The following is a 15076-nucleotide window of genomic DNA, read 5'->3' as shown; positions in this document are numbered from 1 at the left end:
GATGAGACAGAGCTGTCTGTGTCTGTGTGGGAACATGAGTGTTGATGAGGAGACAGAGCTGTCTGTGTCTGTGTGGGAACATGAGTGTTGATGAGACAGAGCTGTCTGTGTCTGTGTGGGAACATGAGTGTTGATGAGACAGAGCTGTCTGTGTCTGTGTGGGAACATGAGTGTTGATGAGACAGAGCTGTCTGTGTCTGTGGGAACATGAGTGTTGATGAGACAGAGCTGTCTGTGTCTGTGTGGGAACATGAGTGTTGATGAGACAGAGCTGTCTGTGTCTGTGTGAACATGAGTGTTGATGAGACAGAGCTGTCTGTGTCTGTGGGAACATGAGTGATGATGAGACAGAGCTGTCTGTGTCTGTGTGGGAACATGAGTGTTGATGAGACAGAGCTGTCTGTGTCTGTGTGGGAACATGAGTGTTGATGATGAGACAGAGCTGTCTGTGTCTGTGGGAACATGAGTGATGATGAGACAGAGCTGTCTGTGTCTGTGGGAACATGAGTGTTGATGAGACAGAGCTGTCTGTGTCTGTGGGAACATGAGTGATGATGAGACAGAGCTGTCTGTGTCTGTGTGGGAACATGAGTGTTGATGAGACAGAGCTGTCTGTGTCTGTGTGGGAACATGAGTGTTGATGATGAGACAGAGCTGTCTGTGTCTGTGTGGGAACATGAGTGTTGATGATGAGACAGAGCTGTCTGTGTCTGTGGGAACATGAGTGTTGATGAGACAGAGCTGTCTGTGTCTGTGTGGGAACATGAGTGTTGATGATGAGACAGAGCTGTCTGTGTCTGTGTGGGAACATGAGTGTTGATGAGACAGAGCTGTCTGTGTCTGTGTGGGAACATGAGTGTTGATGAGACAGAGCTGTCTGTGTCTGTGTGGGAACATGAGTGTTGATGAGACAGAGCTGTCTGTGTCTGTGTGGGAACATGAGTGTTGATGAGACAGAGCTGTATGTGTCTGTGGGAACATGAGTGATGATGAGACAGAGCTGTCTGTGTCTGTGGGAACATGAGTGTTGATGAGACAGAGCTGTCTGTGTCTGTGTGGGAACATGAGTGTTGATGAGACAGAGCTGTCTGTGTCTGTGGGAACATGAGTGTTGATGAGACAGAGCTGTCTGTGTCTGTGTGGGAACATGAGTGTTGATGAGACAGAGCTGTCTGTGTCTGTGGGAACATGAGTGTTGATGATGAGACAGAGCTGTCTGTGTCTGTGGGAACATGAGTGATGAGGAGACAGAGCTGTCTGTGTCTGTGTGGGAACATGAGTGTTGTTGATGAGACAGAGCTGTCTGTGTCTGTGGGAACATGAGTGTTGAGGAGACAGAGCTGTATGTGTCTGTGTGAACATGAGTGTTGATGAGACAGAGCTGTATGTGTCTGTGGGAACATGAGTGTTGATGAGACAGAGCTGTATGTGTCTGTGTGAACATGAGTGATGATGAGACAGAGCTGTCTGTGTCTGTGTGGGAACATGAGTGTTGATGAGACAGAGCTGTCTGTGTCTGTGGGAACATGAGTGTTGATGAGACAGAGCTGTCTGTGTCTGTGTGGGAACATGAGTGTTGATGAGACAGAGCTGTCTGTGTCTGTGTGGGAACATGAGTGTTGATGAGACAGAGCTGTCTGTGTCTGTGTGAACATGAGTGTTGATGAGACAGAGCTGTCTGTGTCTGTGTGGGAACATGAGTGTTGATGAGACAGAGCTGTCTGTGTCTGTGTGGGAACATGAGTGTTGATGAGACAGAGCTGTATGTGTCTGTGGGAACATGAGTGTTGATGAGACAGAGCTGTCTGTGTCTGTGTGAACATGAGTGTTGATGAGACAGAGCTGTCTGTGTCTGTGGGAACATGAGTGTTGATGAGACAGAGCTGTCTGTGTCTGTGGGAACATGAGTGATGATGAGACAGAGCTGTATGTGTCTGTGGGAACATGAGTGTTGATGAGACAGAGCTGTATGTGTCTGTGGGAACATGAGTGTTGATGAGACAGAGCTGTATGTGTCTGTGTGGGAACATGAGTGTTGATGAGGAGACAGAGCTGTATGTGTCTGTGTGAACATGAGTGTTGATGAGACAGAGCTGTCTGTGTCTGTGTGAACATGAGTGTTGATGAGACAGAGCTGTCTGTGTCTGTGGGAACATGAGTGTTGATGAGACAGAGCTGTCTGTGTCTGTGTGGGAACATGAGTGTTGATGAGACAGAGCTGTCTGTGTCTGTGTGGGAACATGAGTGTTGATGAGACAGAGCTGTCTGTGTCTGTGTGGGAACATGAGTGTTGATGAGACAGAGCTGTATGTGTCTGTGGGAACATGAGTGATGATGAGACAGAGCTGTATGTGTCTGTGGGAACATGAGTGTTGATGAGACAGAGCTGTCTGTGTCTGTGTGGGAACATGAGTGTTGATGATGAGACAGAGCTGTCTGTGTCTGTGTGAACATGAGTGTTGATGAGACAGAGCTGTATGTGTCTGTGGGAACATGAGTGTTGATGAGACAGAGCTGTCTGTGTCTGTGGGAACATGAGTGTTGATGAGACAGAGCTGTATGTGTCTGTGGGAACATGAGTGTTGATGAGACAGAGCTGTCTGTGTCTGTGTGGGAACATGAGTGTTGATGAGACAGAGCTGTATGTGTCTGTGTGGGAACATGAGTGATGATGAGACAGAGCTGTCTGTGTCTGTGTGGGAACATGAGTGTTGATGAGACAGAGCTGTCTGTGTCTGTGGGAACATGAGTGTTGATGAGACAGAGCTGTCTGTGTCTGTGTGGGAACATGAGTGTTGATGAGACAGAGCTGTCTGTGTCTGTGTGGGAACATGAGTGTTGATGAGACAGAGCTGTCTGTGTCTGTGGGAACATGAGTGTTGATGAGACAGAGCTGTCTGTGTCTGTGGGAACATGAGTGTTGATGAGACAGAGCTGTCTGTGTCTGTGTGAACATGAGTGTTGATGAGACAGAGCTGTCTGTGTCTGTGTGGGAACATGAGTGTTGATGAGACAGAGCTGTCTGTGTCTGTGGGAACATGAGTGTTGATGAGACAGAGCTGTCTGTGTCTGTGTGGGAACATGAGTGTTGATGAGACAGAGCTGTCTGTGTCTGTGTGGGAACATGAGTGTTGATGAGACAGAGCTGTCTGTGTCTGTGTGATGTCAGGAGGTGGTTTGAAGGACAGATGCACGGAGAGGAGAGAGGATACTGTTGTGTTTGTGTTGTGTGTAGTGTTGTGTAGTGTGTAGTGGATACTGTTGTGTTTGTGTTGTGTGTAGTGTTGTGTAGTGTTGTGTAGTGTGTAGTGGATACTGTTGTGTTTGTGTTGTGTGTAGTGTTGTGTAGTGTTGTGTAGTGTGTAGTGGATACTGTTGTGTTTGTGTTGTGTGTAGTGTTGTGTAGTGTTGTGTAGTGTGTAGTGGATACTGTTGTGTTTGTGTTGTGTGTAGTGTTGTGTAGTGTTGTGTAGTGTGTAGTGGATACTGTTGTGTTTGTGTTGTGTGTAGTGTTGTGTAGTGTGTAGTGGATACTGTTGTGTTTGTGTTGTGTGTAGTGTTGTGTAGTGTGTAGTGGATACTGTTGTGTTTGTGTTGTGTGTAGTGTTGTGTAGTGTGTAGTGGATACTGTTGTGTTTGTGTTGTGTGTAGTGTTGTGTAGTGTGTAGAGGATGCTGTTGTGTTTGTGTTGTGTGTAGTGTTGTGTAGTGTGTAGTGGATACTGTTGTGTTTGTGTTGTGTGTAGTGTTGTGTAGTGTGTAGTGGATACTGTTGTGTTTGTGTTGTGTGTAGTGTTGTGTAGTGTGTAGTGGATACTGTTGTGTTTGTGTTGTGTGTAGTGTTGTGTAGTGTGTAGAGGATACTGTTGTGTTTGTGTTGTGAACGGACGGCTCTTTGGCCTTTTCATGTCTCTATAGCAGCTGCAAAATAAGGCATGCAGCGGTTGCTATGACGACATTAGTGGGGGGATTGATGTTTGGTGGTGGGGTGTGTGTGTGTGTGTGTGCGTGTCTGTGTGTGTGTGTGTGTGTGTGTGTGTGTGTGTGTGCGTGTGTGTGTGCACTAGGGGTGGGGGAAAAAATCGATACACCACAGTATCGCGATATTTTGCCTGACGATATTGTATCGATATTTGGACGCGAAGTATCGATATTGCAAAAAAAAAAAAAAATTGCAGGCCATGCCATGCCAAGCCACCGGGCATCTGCCCGAAGCGCCCGATGTTGCAGTCCGCGCCTGCAGTGGTGTATTGAGTCCAGAGAAGCTTAATAATGTAGCCTACATGTGGGGCCAAAACAAAACAAAACAAAACAACACTGCATGTTTTACTTCCGGTGAGGTCAAGGAAAAGGTAGGAAAAGGAGTTAGACAATATATCGCAATATCGCAATATTCAATATATCGCAATATTCAATATATCGCAATATCGGCGATATCGCAATATCCCAATACTATCGTATCGTGACTCAAGTATTGTTTTAGTATCGTATCGTGGGCATCTGGTGATTCCCACCCCTAGTGTGCACCTGTGTATGGCTGTATAGACCTTATTCGATTGACATCACTCACGTACGGGCACGCCCCCACCGCCGCCATATTGTTGACATAGCGCTGCAGCTCTCAAGTGACAGCCTATGTGGAGCAGCGTTTATAGGAAGCTAGCCGCTGTTAGCGTTACCTGTAGCGTTCCTGTTGTGTTGGGATGGTGACCTGCGTTAAGCATGGCTGTAGTAATGACAGCAATAAAGTCCCCGTGGTTTGTTTCTATCTCTACCGTCCACAGACGTGAAGGGAGCGAGACGGAGGATACGTCAGCAGCACAGGAGATGTGTGGATAGTTAGTTGAGACAGGTGAAACTTTCTGACAGCTCCTCACAGCAAAGTCTGTTCACCTCGTTTTTTCTTTTGTTTATTATTACAGACATTAACGGCAGCATACAAACAACAACTGTGGGTTTTTTATTGCTGTCATCACTATCGCTATTTTGTAATGGAACAGAAATGACAATAAGGCTGTTACTATAGGATAGGAGCTGAATGCATTGTTTTTGTTTGGTTGTTTGTCCAATAGTCTTGTTTGTTCTTGGATTATTGTGTATCTTATGCAGTTTTCTTGTTTTGTTTTGTTGTGTTTTGATGTTCTTTGTGGGGGATATGGGATATGATAGTCCATGTATGTCGTGTAAATACCTCATGTTCTTTCTTAAAGATAAAAAAAAAAAAAAAAAACGACTAGTCGACTAGGCTGTTACTCTGGACTCAATACGCCACTGCAGGCACGGACTGCACCATCGGGCGTTTCGGGCAGATGCCCAGTGGCCTGGCATGGCATGGCCTGCAATTCCCCACCCCCCCCTTCCCCCAATATCGATACTCGCCGTCCAAATATCGATACAATATCGTCAGGCAAAATATCGCGATACTATGGTGTATCGATCCCCCCCCCCCACCCCTACAGAGTAGTGTAACAGTTGACACCTGCCGGGTGGGGAGGTGGGGGAGGGGCTTATGAAATGACTTTTTATTTATCATTTTGGAAATAAATTGTAATCTCCGAATCTTTCCACCTACAAGCAAACTGCTCAAGTACCCCTGGGGGTACACGACACGACGTACCCCTGCTCGGGAGTTAAATGATATATATACCGTTCCCTCCCTCTATCCCAACCGGACCACCCTCCTCCTCCTCACCTTGCTCTCCGGGGGGACCCGGCTCTGGGTCAATGCTTCCCTCTGCTCTCCCAGTCGTCATGGTAACAGGCTCGTAAGCGTCACCCGGGACAATGCTGGGGGGGGGGGGGAGGAGGGGGGAGGGGGGGGAGGAGGAGGGAGGAGGGAGGAGGAGGGAGGAGGAGGAGGAGGGAGGAGGGGGGAGGAGGGAGGAGGAGGGGGAGGAGGAGGGAGGAGGAGGGAGGAGGGAGGAGGAGGAGGGAGGAGGAGGGAGGAGGGGGAGGAGGAGGGGGGAGGGAGGAGGAGGAGGGGGGAGGAGGGAGGAGGAGGGAGGAGGGAGGAGGAGGGAGGAGGGAGGAGGAGGAGGGAGGAGGAGGGAGGAGGAGGGGGGAGGGAGGAGGGAGGAGGGGGAGGAGGAGGGGGGGAGGGAGGAGGGGGGAGGGAGGGGGAGGGGGGGGAGGAGGGAGGAGGAGGAGGGAGGGGGGAGGAGGGGGAGGGAGGAGGGAGGAGGAGGGGCTTCAGTGACTTTTGGAGTTTGGACATGAGTGATGGCTCAGAGGCTGGAGGGCTGAAGCTGGCTGGCACAGGCTGAAATATGTCTGTGGTTTTGTTTGCTGTGATATATGGCACACTGCTACACTGCTACACTGCTCCGGCTGCACTTTATTTCTCAGCACAGAAATTACTGAGCTTGTTTATGTAGAGAGAAGGCAGGGCAATAGTAATTACACTATATAATGGCGCCGCATGGGGAGTTTTTATTATGAATGTTTGCTGGTCTGTTGAAGATGGTTGAAGAGTGCATGAAGAATCCCAAAGATGCAACAACAGCTTCTTGTCTGTGGTCTGACCGCAAGTGATAATAACATGGTCATATATGTGTAGCACACTTAAATCTTTTGCACACCAAGTCCGTGTTTTCGTCCGAAATTGACGCACGGCGAAAAAAAGAATACGACCTAATTTGTGTCAATCATCGTTGACACACCCCGAGTCCGACAATTACGTCCGTCATTTAAGTTTTCGGACGAGGTTCGATTTTCTGCGTTTTTCGCATCAGTCAATAGATTTTTGCGAGCTGGGACCCGTCTGTGTTTTCAGATGACGGATTAAAAAACACGCATACCAAAATAATCGGACTGTGTGTGCAAAGACCTTTAGGCCAGTGTTGTAGGTGTGGACTCGTTTTCAGGACTAGTGACCGCACTGACCTAAATCTAGTGACTCAGACTTGGAGACTCGCCAGCATTTGTGATGATAAAGACAGTTTTGTGTGTGTGTGTGTGTGTGTGTGTGTGTGTGTGTGTGTGTGTGTGTGTGTGTGTGTGTTCCACCTCTATGTGGATGCACGCTCACCTTCAGTAACTCTGGACTGGGACTCCGGTAATGGAGACTCACCTGGGACTTGAGATATCGTAACTTGACTACAACACTGCTGGAGGCCATGTTTTGTGTCTTCTCGTTTCAACATTTGAAGAAGAGCCCTATAGCTAATTATCCAATTACAAAAAGTCAATTCATCAATAATTCTACAATATAGTCAGTCTGTCATTTATCATCATTTTCTCAACCAAGGACTTATGTTACCTACTGTATGATTAAAAAAAAGCCAAGAACATCATATTCTTTTCTAAGTACTTTTATTAGTTTGAATCGATTTGACAAGAACAAGTGTCCACGACCCCCCCCCCCACCCCCCCATCCATAAAGAGTGGATATCTCACTAAAGCTGCGTTCACACCGACCTATTAAAGTTTTTCGCTGGCATCGAGTTTACATACAAAGTCGACGCAAACGAGCGATTGAGCGTATATTCGCCCGGGAGAAAAATCGCTGGGCGTCCGAGCGGCAGAGACAGAGCGATCGGGAGAAAATACGCTCGTCGCCCGAGATGAAATATCCCAACTCGAGCGAAATTACGCTGGCATCAGTCGCTCGCCGTTCAACGCTGATTGGCTGCCGTGTGAGAGTGAGTCAAGGATCACACTGGCTTGGAACAAACCGCTGGTTTATTGTGTGGCAACAAACCACATTGACAGCTGATTGACAGGCTGACAGCTGACATGAAGTGAAGTCTGTCCTACCGGTATGGAGCTCGCGTTAGGAGCACGCTGATAGGCTTAGCTTGTAAACAACTACGGTGGCTCGTAGTGGACAAATATCACGACATTGCGTAACGTTATAGCCCCCAGATGTCCGTCAATTCTTGTGCCTGTTGACGAGCGATTTAAACACAGCAACAGAGCGATTCCAATGGGTTGAATCGAGCGACAGAGAGAAAAATAAATATCTCGGTGTGAACACAGCTTTTGAATGTAAACTCTTTGCCCCCTCTGACTCCCTCTAGATCTGTTGGCTTGATTCAGCTCTCCACGTGAAGAAGACTGTGTAAATAGCATAGAAGTGATGTGGTGTTAGTGCTGCTGTGTATCTGTGCTGTCTGTTGCCCACAGCTGTATATAGTCAAAGCCCGGCGCTGACTGATCCGTTGTTGCCCGTGGTGCAGTGCCTTATGTAAGCCCAGTGAAGTACCACCATCAGCACTATTATCTGCTCTCATGCTGCCAACTTTATGGCTGAATTATATTAAGATCTTATTTCTTCTCAACCCCTCTCTCTCATTAATGCAGTGGACAACCCTCTTCCTGCCCTCTGCTTAGACCCTCTCAGCAGGAAGTTGACCCTCTTCACTCTACCTCCCTCGCCCTTTTTCTCTTCTTTTTTTTACCTCCTTTCTTTTAGGGATGCACCGATCCACTTCTTTCACGTCCGATCCGATTCCGATACCTGAATTTGGATATCTGCCAATACCAGTCAAGTCAAGTCAAGTCAAGTTTATTTGTATAGCACATTTCATACACAGAGGCAATTCAAAGTGCTTCACATAAAATGGTTGACAGGAAAATAAAAGAATAAAACAAGAGAATAAAATGGACATTTAAAAGCATCACAACAAAACTTAAAAAAAAGAGTATAAAAAGTGCAATAAGCAACAGGCGCAGCAGTTGCAAAAAGAGCTAAAAACTTATAGAGGACTCATTGGGTTTGCATAGTAGCTGTCAGCAGTTAAAAGCGACGGTAAACATAAGTCTTTAGTCTATTTTTAAAAGTAAGTAAGGTTGGGGCAGATCTGAGTATTTTATATTTTTCTTGAATATACAGTATAGGCAAAGATTTGGCCAATTATTATTATTATTTTTAAATATACCTTGCAAAAAGCAGACAAAATTAACAAAATATACAAGGCAAAGAAGGATACTTCTATTATACATGGGCAAATTATGGCCAGCGCCCGTGCTGGAATTGAAAAAAAAAAGAAAAATTGGATCGTATTTTTCTCTCTCAATCTGATCCGATCCGATCCGTGAATTAGTGCCAATATCGGCACCCGATACCGATATTGGATCTGATCGGCCCCATCCCTACTTTCTTTTTTACAATCCCCTCGTCCCATGTCCTCTCCGATACCTTTTCCTGGAAGTCTGCTCTTATGTCCTTTTGGCCTTTTCTGACGGTCTCCTCTCCCTCTCTCCTTCTCTTCCCTGTCCCTTCTTTATTGCACCCCTTCATGCCCTCTCCACTTTTCCACATCTTCTCCCCCCCTCCCCCCCTCCCCCACCCCCCCTTTTCTCTCTTCCACATGTATAACCCACTCACACCACAGTATCTTCTCCTTCTCCATGTTTTATCTCTATTTCCTTTTGCTACCTCAGAATCGGCATCAGCTTTATTGACCAACAACTATGTACAATTACAAGGAATTTGACTCTGGTTGACAGAGGTACATTTAAACAAATTAACGGCTATTTACAATAATACGTTTATGTAAAGTGTCTATTATAAATATGTACTGGTATATAAGAGGAAAAATATACAGTATATGTACAGCATTATGTAACTTAGCACAAAAAGTTCGGAAATTTGTGTTTGGTCAAACATTTCTCTGTTGTTACAATGCTAATTCTCAATGTATTGTATACCGTTGGAAAGCCTGTGTGTTTCTCTGTTAGAGGTGCCCCATTTGTAAGGAACATGCATTTGTGGGATGAACAGCACAGCTGAGTATGTGGGTTGCGCCCATGTAAAATGTGCCAAATCTTCTCTGCCAATGCCAAACAGTGTATTCTGCCGTTGGTATTGATTCTTGTTTGGTGTTGTTTGGTGGGTTGGATGATTGAACTCTCTATCAGTAACAAGGAAGAACCAAGACATATTGACAATTTTACAATTTATTAATTTAAAGCCCCAATCAGTAAGATTTTTGACATTTTTTACTGTAATATAAGAGCTTTTTAGTCTTAGGACATGGTAGATTGACTTGTAATAGGGAGACTCTCGGCTTTATTTATCCCACACCGCCCTCCATTGGCCAGCACTGGGACTAAGCAGTTTGCTGTCAGCGTCCCGTGTCAATAAAAAAGAAAAAAGAAAAGGGCGCGCGCATGCGCTGTACAGCGTAAGCGCTGTCTGCATGAAAGCAAGGAAGTAACTCGATTCGGATTTGCTACGAAAATGATGTTTCACGGAACTATGGATTATTATTTCATCACGTGGTGAGTACCCGATGTCACAACATGTACATAGAGCTTTCTGGCGCTGTGTTTTGTTGACTTTGAACGGCGATATCGTTATCGATACTAATGCACGCAGAGGGCGCAGTTGGAAAACTTACTGAATGGGGCTTTAAAACAAACAGTCAGGAGCCTCAGTAGCGTGTGGAAGAACCATACACAGCCACAACAGCCTGGCACCTCCTCTTCATGCTGGTCACCAGGCTGGTCATATGCTGCTGTGGGATGGCATTCCACTCCTCAACCAGGATTCATCGCAGGTCAGCCAACATGGTTTTGTTGGTCACTCTAGCACGAACAACACATCCAAGATGATCCCACACGTGCTCTACTGGGTTGATGTCTGGACTGTTGGCAGGCCTTTCCATTCTCTGTACCCCCACATTCTGGAGGTATTCTCTGATACACCAGGCTCTGTGAGGGTGAGCGTTGACATTTTGGAGAATGGCATTTGGTCCCAGGTTTGCGAAGATATGGGACTGCTACTGGCTGCAGAATCTCATCTCGATATCTCGCCGCATTGAGATTGCCTTCAACCTTCAATCGTCCTTGAGCAGAATCTCGACTCATCGCTGAACATCACATTTACCCACATGTTCAGGTTCCAGTGCCGGTGTTAGCTACACCAGCGCAACCTGATTGGCAGCACCTGGGGGCACCTGGAGCTCCAAACAAGAGTCAATACCAGCAGGAGAATACACTGTTCAGTAGTGGCAGAGAAGATTTGGGCACATTTTACATGGGTGCAACCCACATACTTAGTTTGTACCCACATACAGAGTTTGTAGCAGTACCTATCTGTCACATTTTTAATTTGTGTTTTAAGAACAGTGTTTACCCAAACTTATGGAAGATAGCAAAGATCACTCCACTGCCAAAAAACACTAGGGAGTCCTTTGCTGGACCGAACAGCAGACCTGTAAGTATATTGCCTGTTGTAAGCAAACTTTTCGAGAAAATTATGTATGACCAGATTCAAAGATATTTCAGAGAAAACAGCATTGACTCAGAACACCAGCATGCATACAAGGTTGGCTATTCCACAAGTACAGCACTCACAGCACTTACAGATGAATGGCTGAAACAAGTAGATAGAAAGTCAATCGTGGGTGCTGTGCTTCTGGATTTTAGCGCAGCATTTGACATAATTGATCATGAGCTACTCCTCAGGAAGCTATCAGCTTACAACTTCACTGAGTTTTCGAGTAAGTTAATGAATAGTTATTTGGATAATAGAAAACAATGTGTATTGTTCAATGGAACACTTTCGGAAATGAAGACCCTCCAATGTGGTGTACCACAAGGGAGTTGCTTGGGGCCTTTACTCTATTCTATTTTTGTTAATGATCTACCTTATGTATTAAACAAGGCAAGCATGGAAATTTATGCTGACGACACGACAATGTATGTATCTTCGGAGAGTGTGGAGTCGGTTAGTAGATCTTTGCAGGATGAGTTAATGCTGGTTTCCAAATGGGTTGGTGAAAACAAATTGAAGTTAAATGTTTCAAAAACAAAGAGTATCACGCTAGCCTCTAGGAATAACTTGAGAAATGAAAATAAATTATGTCTTGTGTTGAATGGAGATGCTATTGAGCAAGTCAGAGAGGCCAAATTGTTGGGTGTAGTAATTGATGAGCGGTTGAGTTGGTCAACTCATATTAATAATGTGGGGCTCTATCGTTGCAGCGGCGCAGTTTCTAGGCCGAGCGCCAGCCGCAGCGCAAAGCAGTGGGCGTGGAAAGGCGCACTTGATATCTTGGTATCGGCGCTAAACTCAGCCTCAACCATTATAACCACGCCTTTTAAGCGTAAAATTATGCATTGTCCGCTCATTGGAGAATTGCAGGGAAGAGACACACGCTTGCCTTTTAAGCTCCAATTCCTGGACAAATCCGGTAAAACCAGACAAAGCCAAGGGCTCCGCCGCCCCCCCCTCCCTTCATCCGGTCTGTCTATCTCCATATATAGGCTATTATTCCATATTATTATGCTTCTCAAACCAATCTAACTGCAGTTAAAATACTGCAAGCATGTAAATACGCTACACTATAGCAAGACCAAAGTGAAAATAATGTTCTAAATGCATCTGATAGAAAAAAATATTGCCTATGGCTGGATGTCATGAGATTAGATGAAAGTTTGGCCAGAATGATATCGTTTTATCTCTCCTCCCCCACTGCACGATGCAACATCCTCTGAATGACACCTATCACTTTTACTGGATCTGATTACTTTATTCTATTTTATTTACTGGATTTTATTATTGAGTAATTGTATTTTATTTGGCCTATATATGCCCCCCCCCCCCCACAGGCTCTGACAAATATGTTCATTCTCAATAAAATCTTCAGTAATCAATCAGAGGGGCTTTAAAAGCCAGATTGGCAGCAGCTGGCGCAGTGTGATCAATATGGCAGACCAAAACCGATCCACTAAATTCACAGCTGAGGAGAAGATGGTGCTGGCGAATCAGGTGATATATCTGTCCACCATTCATTTTGAATAGCTACAAAACAACTCTTTACTTAAGTTGTTTATTCATCTATCCATTCAGGTTCAAATGTACCATCGCGCACTGTTTGGGGAGGAGAATTACCCCGCCGACGCCCGCGCCCAGTCCTGGACCGCCTGAGTGAGCCGCCCCAGGTGGCCGTCTATGCGCTGCGCTTGTTCAGCACCTCGGACAGCTCCGCTGCCACAGACGGGGGAAACATTTGGAAATAATTCTAACTTTCTATGCTTTGCACACAGAAAAAATAAATACAACAGACAATTCTGTAATGAATAGCTGTAATGAAGAGTGGGGTTTGAAGAAGCGCTACACAACAGTTTATCCAGTTTCTCTCTTTCTCTCTCCCTTTCTCTCACATTAAACGATATACATGCCTATAATGTCAATTATCTGAATGAAATAATAATACATATTAATTAGGAATATTAGTAATATTAGTAGCCTAGCTAATTTCGGGGGGGGGGGGTAATAAAACGTAGAGCTATATTACACATAAATGGGGATTATTATGATAGCCTAAACTAAATTTATGAAACTGCATTACAGCTTCACCCAAAGCCTGAGAAGGGTTGCAATCTTATATTCTATTGTATTCTAAAGTATTTTTTTCTATATATTGTATTCTCCATTCACTTTCCTGTCCCCGGTGCACAGAATCCTGCTTTAGGCCTGCTTTTCAAAAGCGCAAAGCGCTAAAAGTAGGCCAGGTCGGAAGATGGCTGGAAGATAGTAGTACGCCGGTATTTAGCGCCGACACGCCCACTTTGGCGCATTCAGGGACTCCGCCACGCCCATTCGGCCTAAAGCGCATTTGGCAGCCTAAAGCCTATTGCTATTTTCCCGAAACAGGCGCAAGGCACGTTTTTTTGCGGTTAAGGCCCGTAATAGCGCCGATGGCCTGTGGGAGAATAGGGCCCCAGTGTCTAAAATGAGTAGTGGTATCTCAATGATTAGAAGTAGTGCACACCTGTTGAATAACCAAACGGTTAAAATAGTATTACAATCTTTAGTCCTATCACGCCTCGACTATTGCCCAACAGTTTGGTCAAGTGCATCAAAACAAGATCTGATGAAACTTCAGTACACCCAGAACAGGGCGGCGCGCCTTGCTCTCCGCTGCTCTGTTAGGAGCAGCGTGGAGTGGATGCATGCTGCACTGTCCTGGTTGAGAGTAGAACAGAGGCTGACATGCAGTATTGTCATTTTTTTATTCAACATTGTTAAAACTGGTAAACCACATTGTATAAGGAAAGAGCTAAAAACCATAGACACCAGACACAACTACTCAACCAGACACGCCTCAAGCACTAAATTCATTTTACCTCTACCTAGAACCAATGCACTAAAAAGAACTGTGATGTATAGGGCTGTTAAATATTGGAATTGTTTGCCTGGCAATATTACTATGATTAGTAACAAATATAATTTCAAGAAGAAGTTAAAAAAAGCAACTTTGAATAAGGACATTAATTTCAGTTTTTTCGTTAATTAGTTAGTTATTTTTGTTTGTGTTGTATTTTGTAGTTTGAGCATATTTTTGTTGTAAACTGAAGTTGTTTATCCAAGCTGTTGTTTGATAGATCAATTGTAACTGTTCCAATGTCTTTATGTTGTCTTTTTAAATTATGTGTTGGACCCCAGGAAGAGTAGTCCTACACCTTGGTGTGGACTAATGGGGATCCTTAATAAACAATAAACAATAAACAATACTCAGCTGTGCTGTTCATCCCACAAATGCATGTTCCTTACAAATGTTCAACCAAACACAAATTTCCAAACTCTTTGTGATAAGTGTAAACGATTGTAAACAAGACTGTAAGTCAGATATTGCACAGTTATTTACTGATCTGTTTAAGCGAAACACCTCCCTCCCCCTTTCCACTGATGTTAATGTTTTCTTTTCCCGCTCCTCTCTCTGTCCTCTTAACTCCAGGACTGGGTCTTCCTCACGCGCTTCTGCTTTCTCACCGACTTTGGACGTCTGGACTTCCGGTTCCGCTATCCTAAGGTAGGATGACTCGTTTTTGTGCGTGCATGTGTTTATTATAAAATAGAGCATAATAATAAGCATTCTACGGTCAAGCAGAGCATGTTCTGTCTGTGTACTGTAGTGAGGATTCAGAAGTGTTCTCTGATATTACAGCTAACACCCCTGGGGCCGTATTCACAAAACAGCTAAAAGGCTAAAAGTAGCTCACAATTTGTTAATTTAGAAGAAACTCTGTCAGTCCTAATTTTAGCACTCCTAAATTTGTGGTCTAAGATTTCACAAAGTATTTCAGCACTAAAACCAGCTCCTAAATCAGATCAAATCACAAAC

The 15076-nt window shown here is 45.0% G+C and overlaps 1 protein-coding gene across 1 annotated transcript in view; it reads left to right on the top strand.

The window, feature by feature from the left end:
* Nucleotides 1-15076, top strand: part of tmem145 (transmembrane protein 145) — a gene marked incomplete at its 3' end in the record, with an annotated part of 74210 nt that overhangs the window by 14970 nt on the left and 44164 nt on the right. Inside the window, exon 2 of the mRNA XM_083661236.1 lies at nt 14690-14764. Within this exon, the coding sequence (XP_083517362.1) occupies nt 14690-14764 (75 nt within the window). The remainder of the gene's footprint in view (nt 1-14689; nt 14765-15076) is intronic.

This window comes from Poromitra crassiceps, assembly GCF_964638095.1.
Source record: "Poromitra crassiceps genome assembly, chromosome: 26".
Classification (NCBI taxonomy): Eukaryota; Metazoa; Chordata; class Actinopteri; order Beryciformes; family Melamphaidae; genus Poromitra; species Poromitra crassiceps.
The sequence above is the reverse complement of the archived record's forward strand: the minus strand, read 5'-3'. Positions and strand labels throughout refer to the sequence as shown.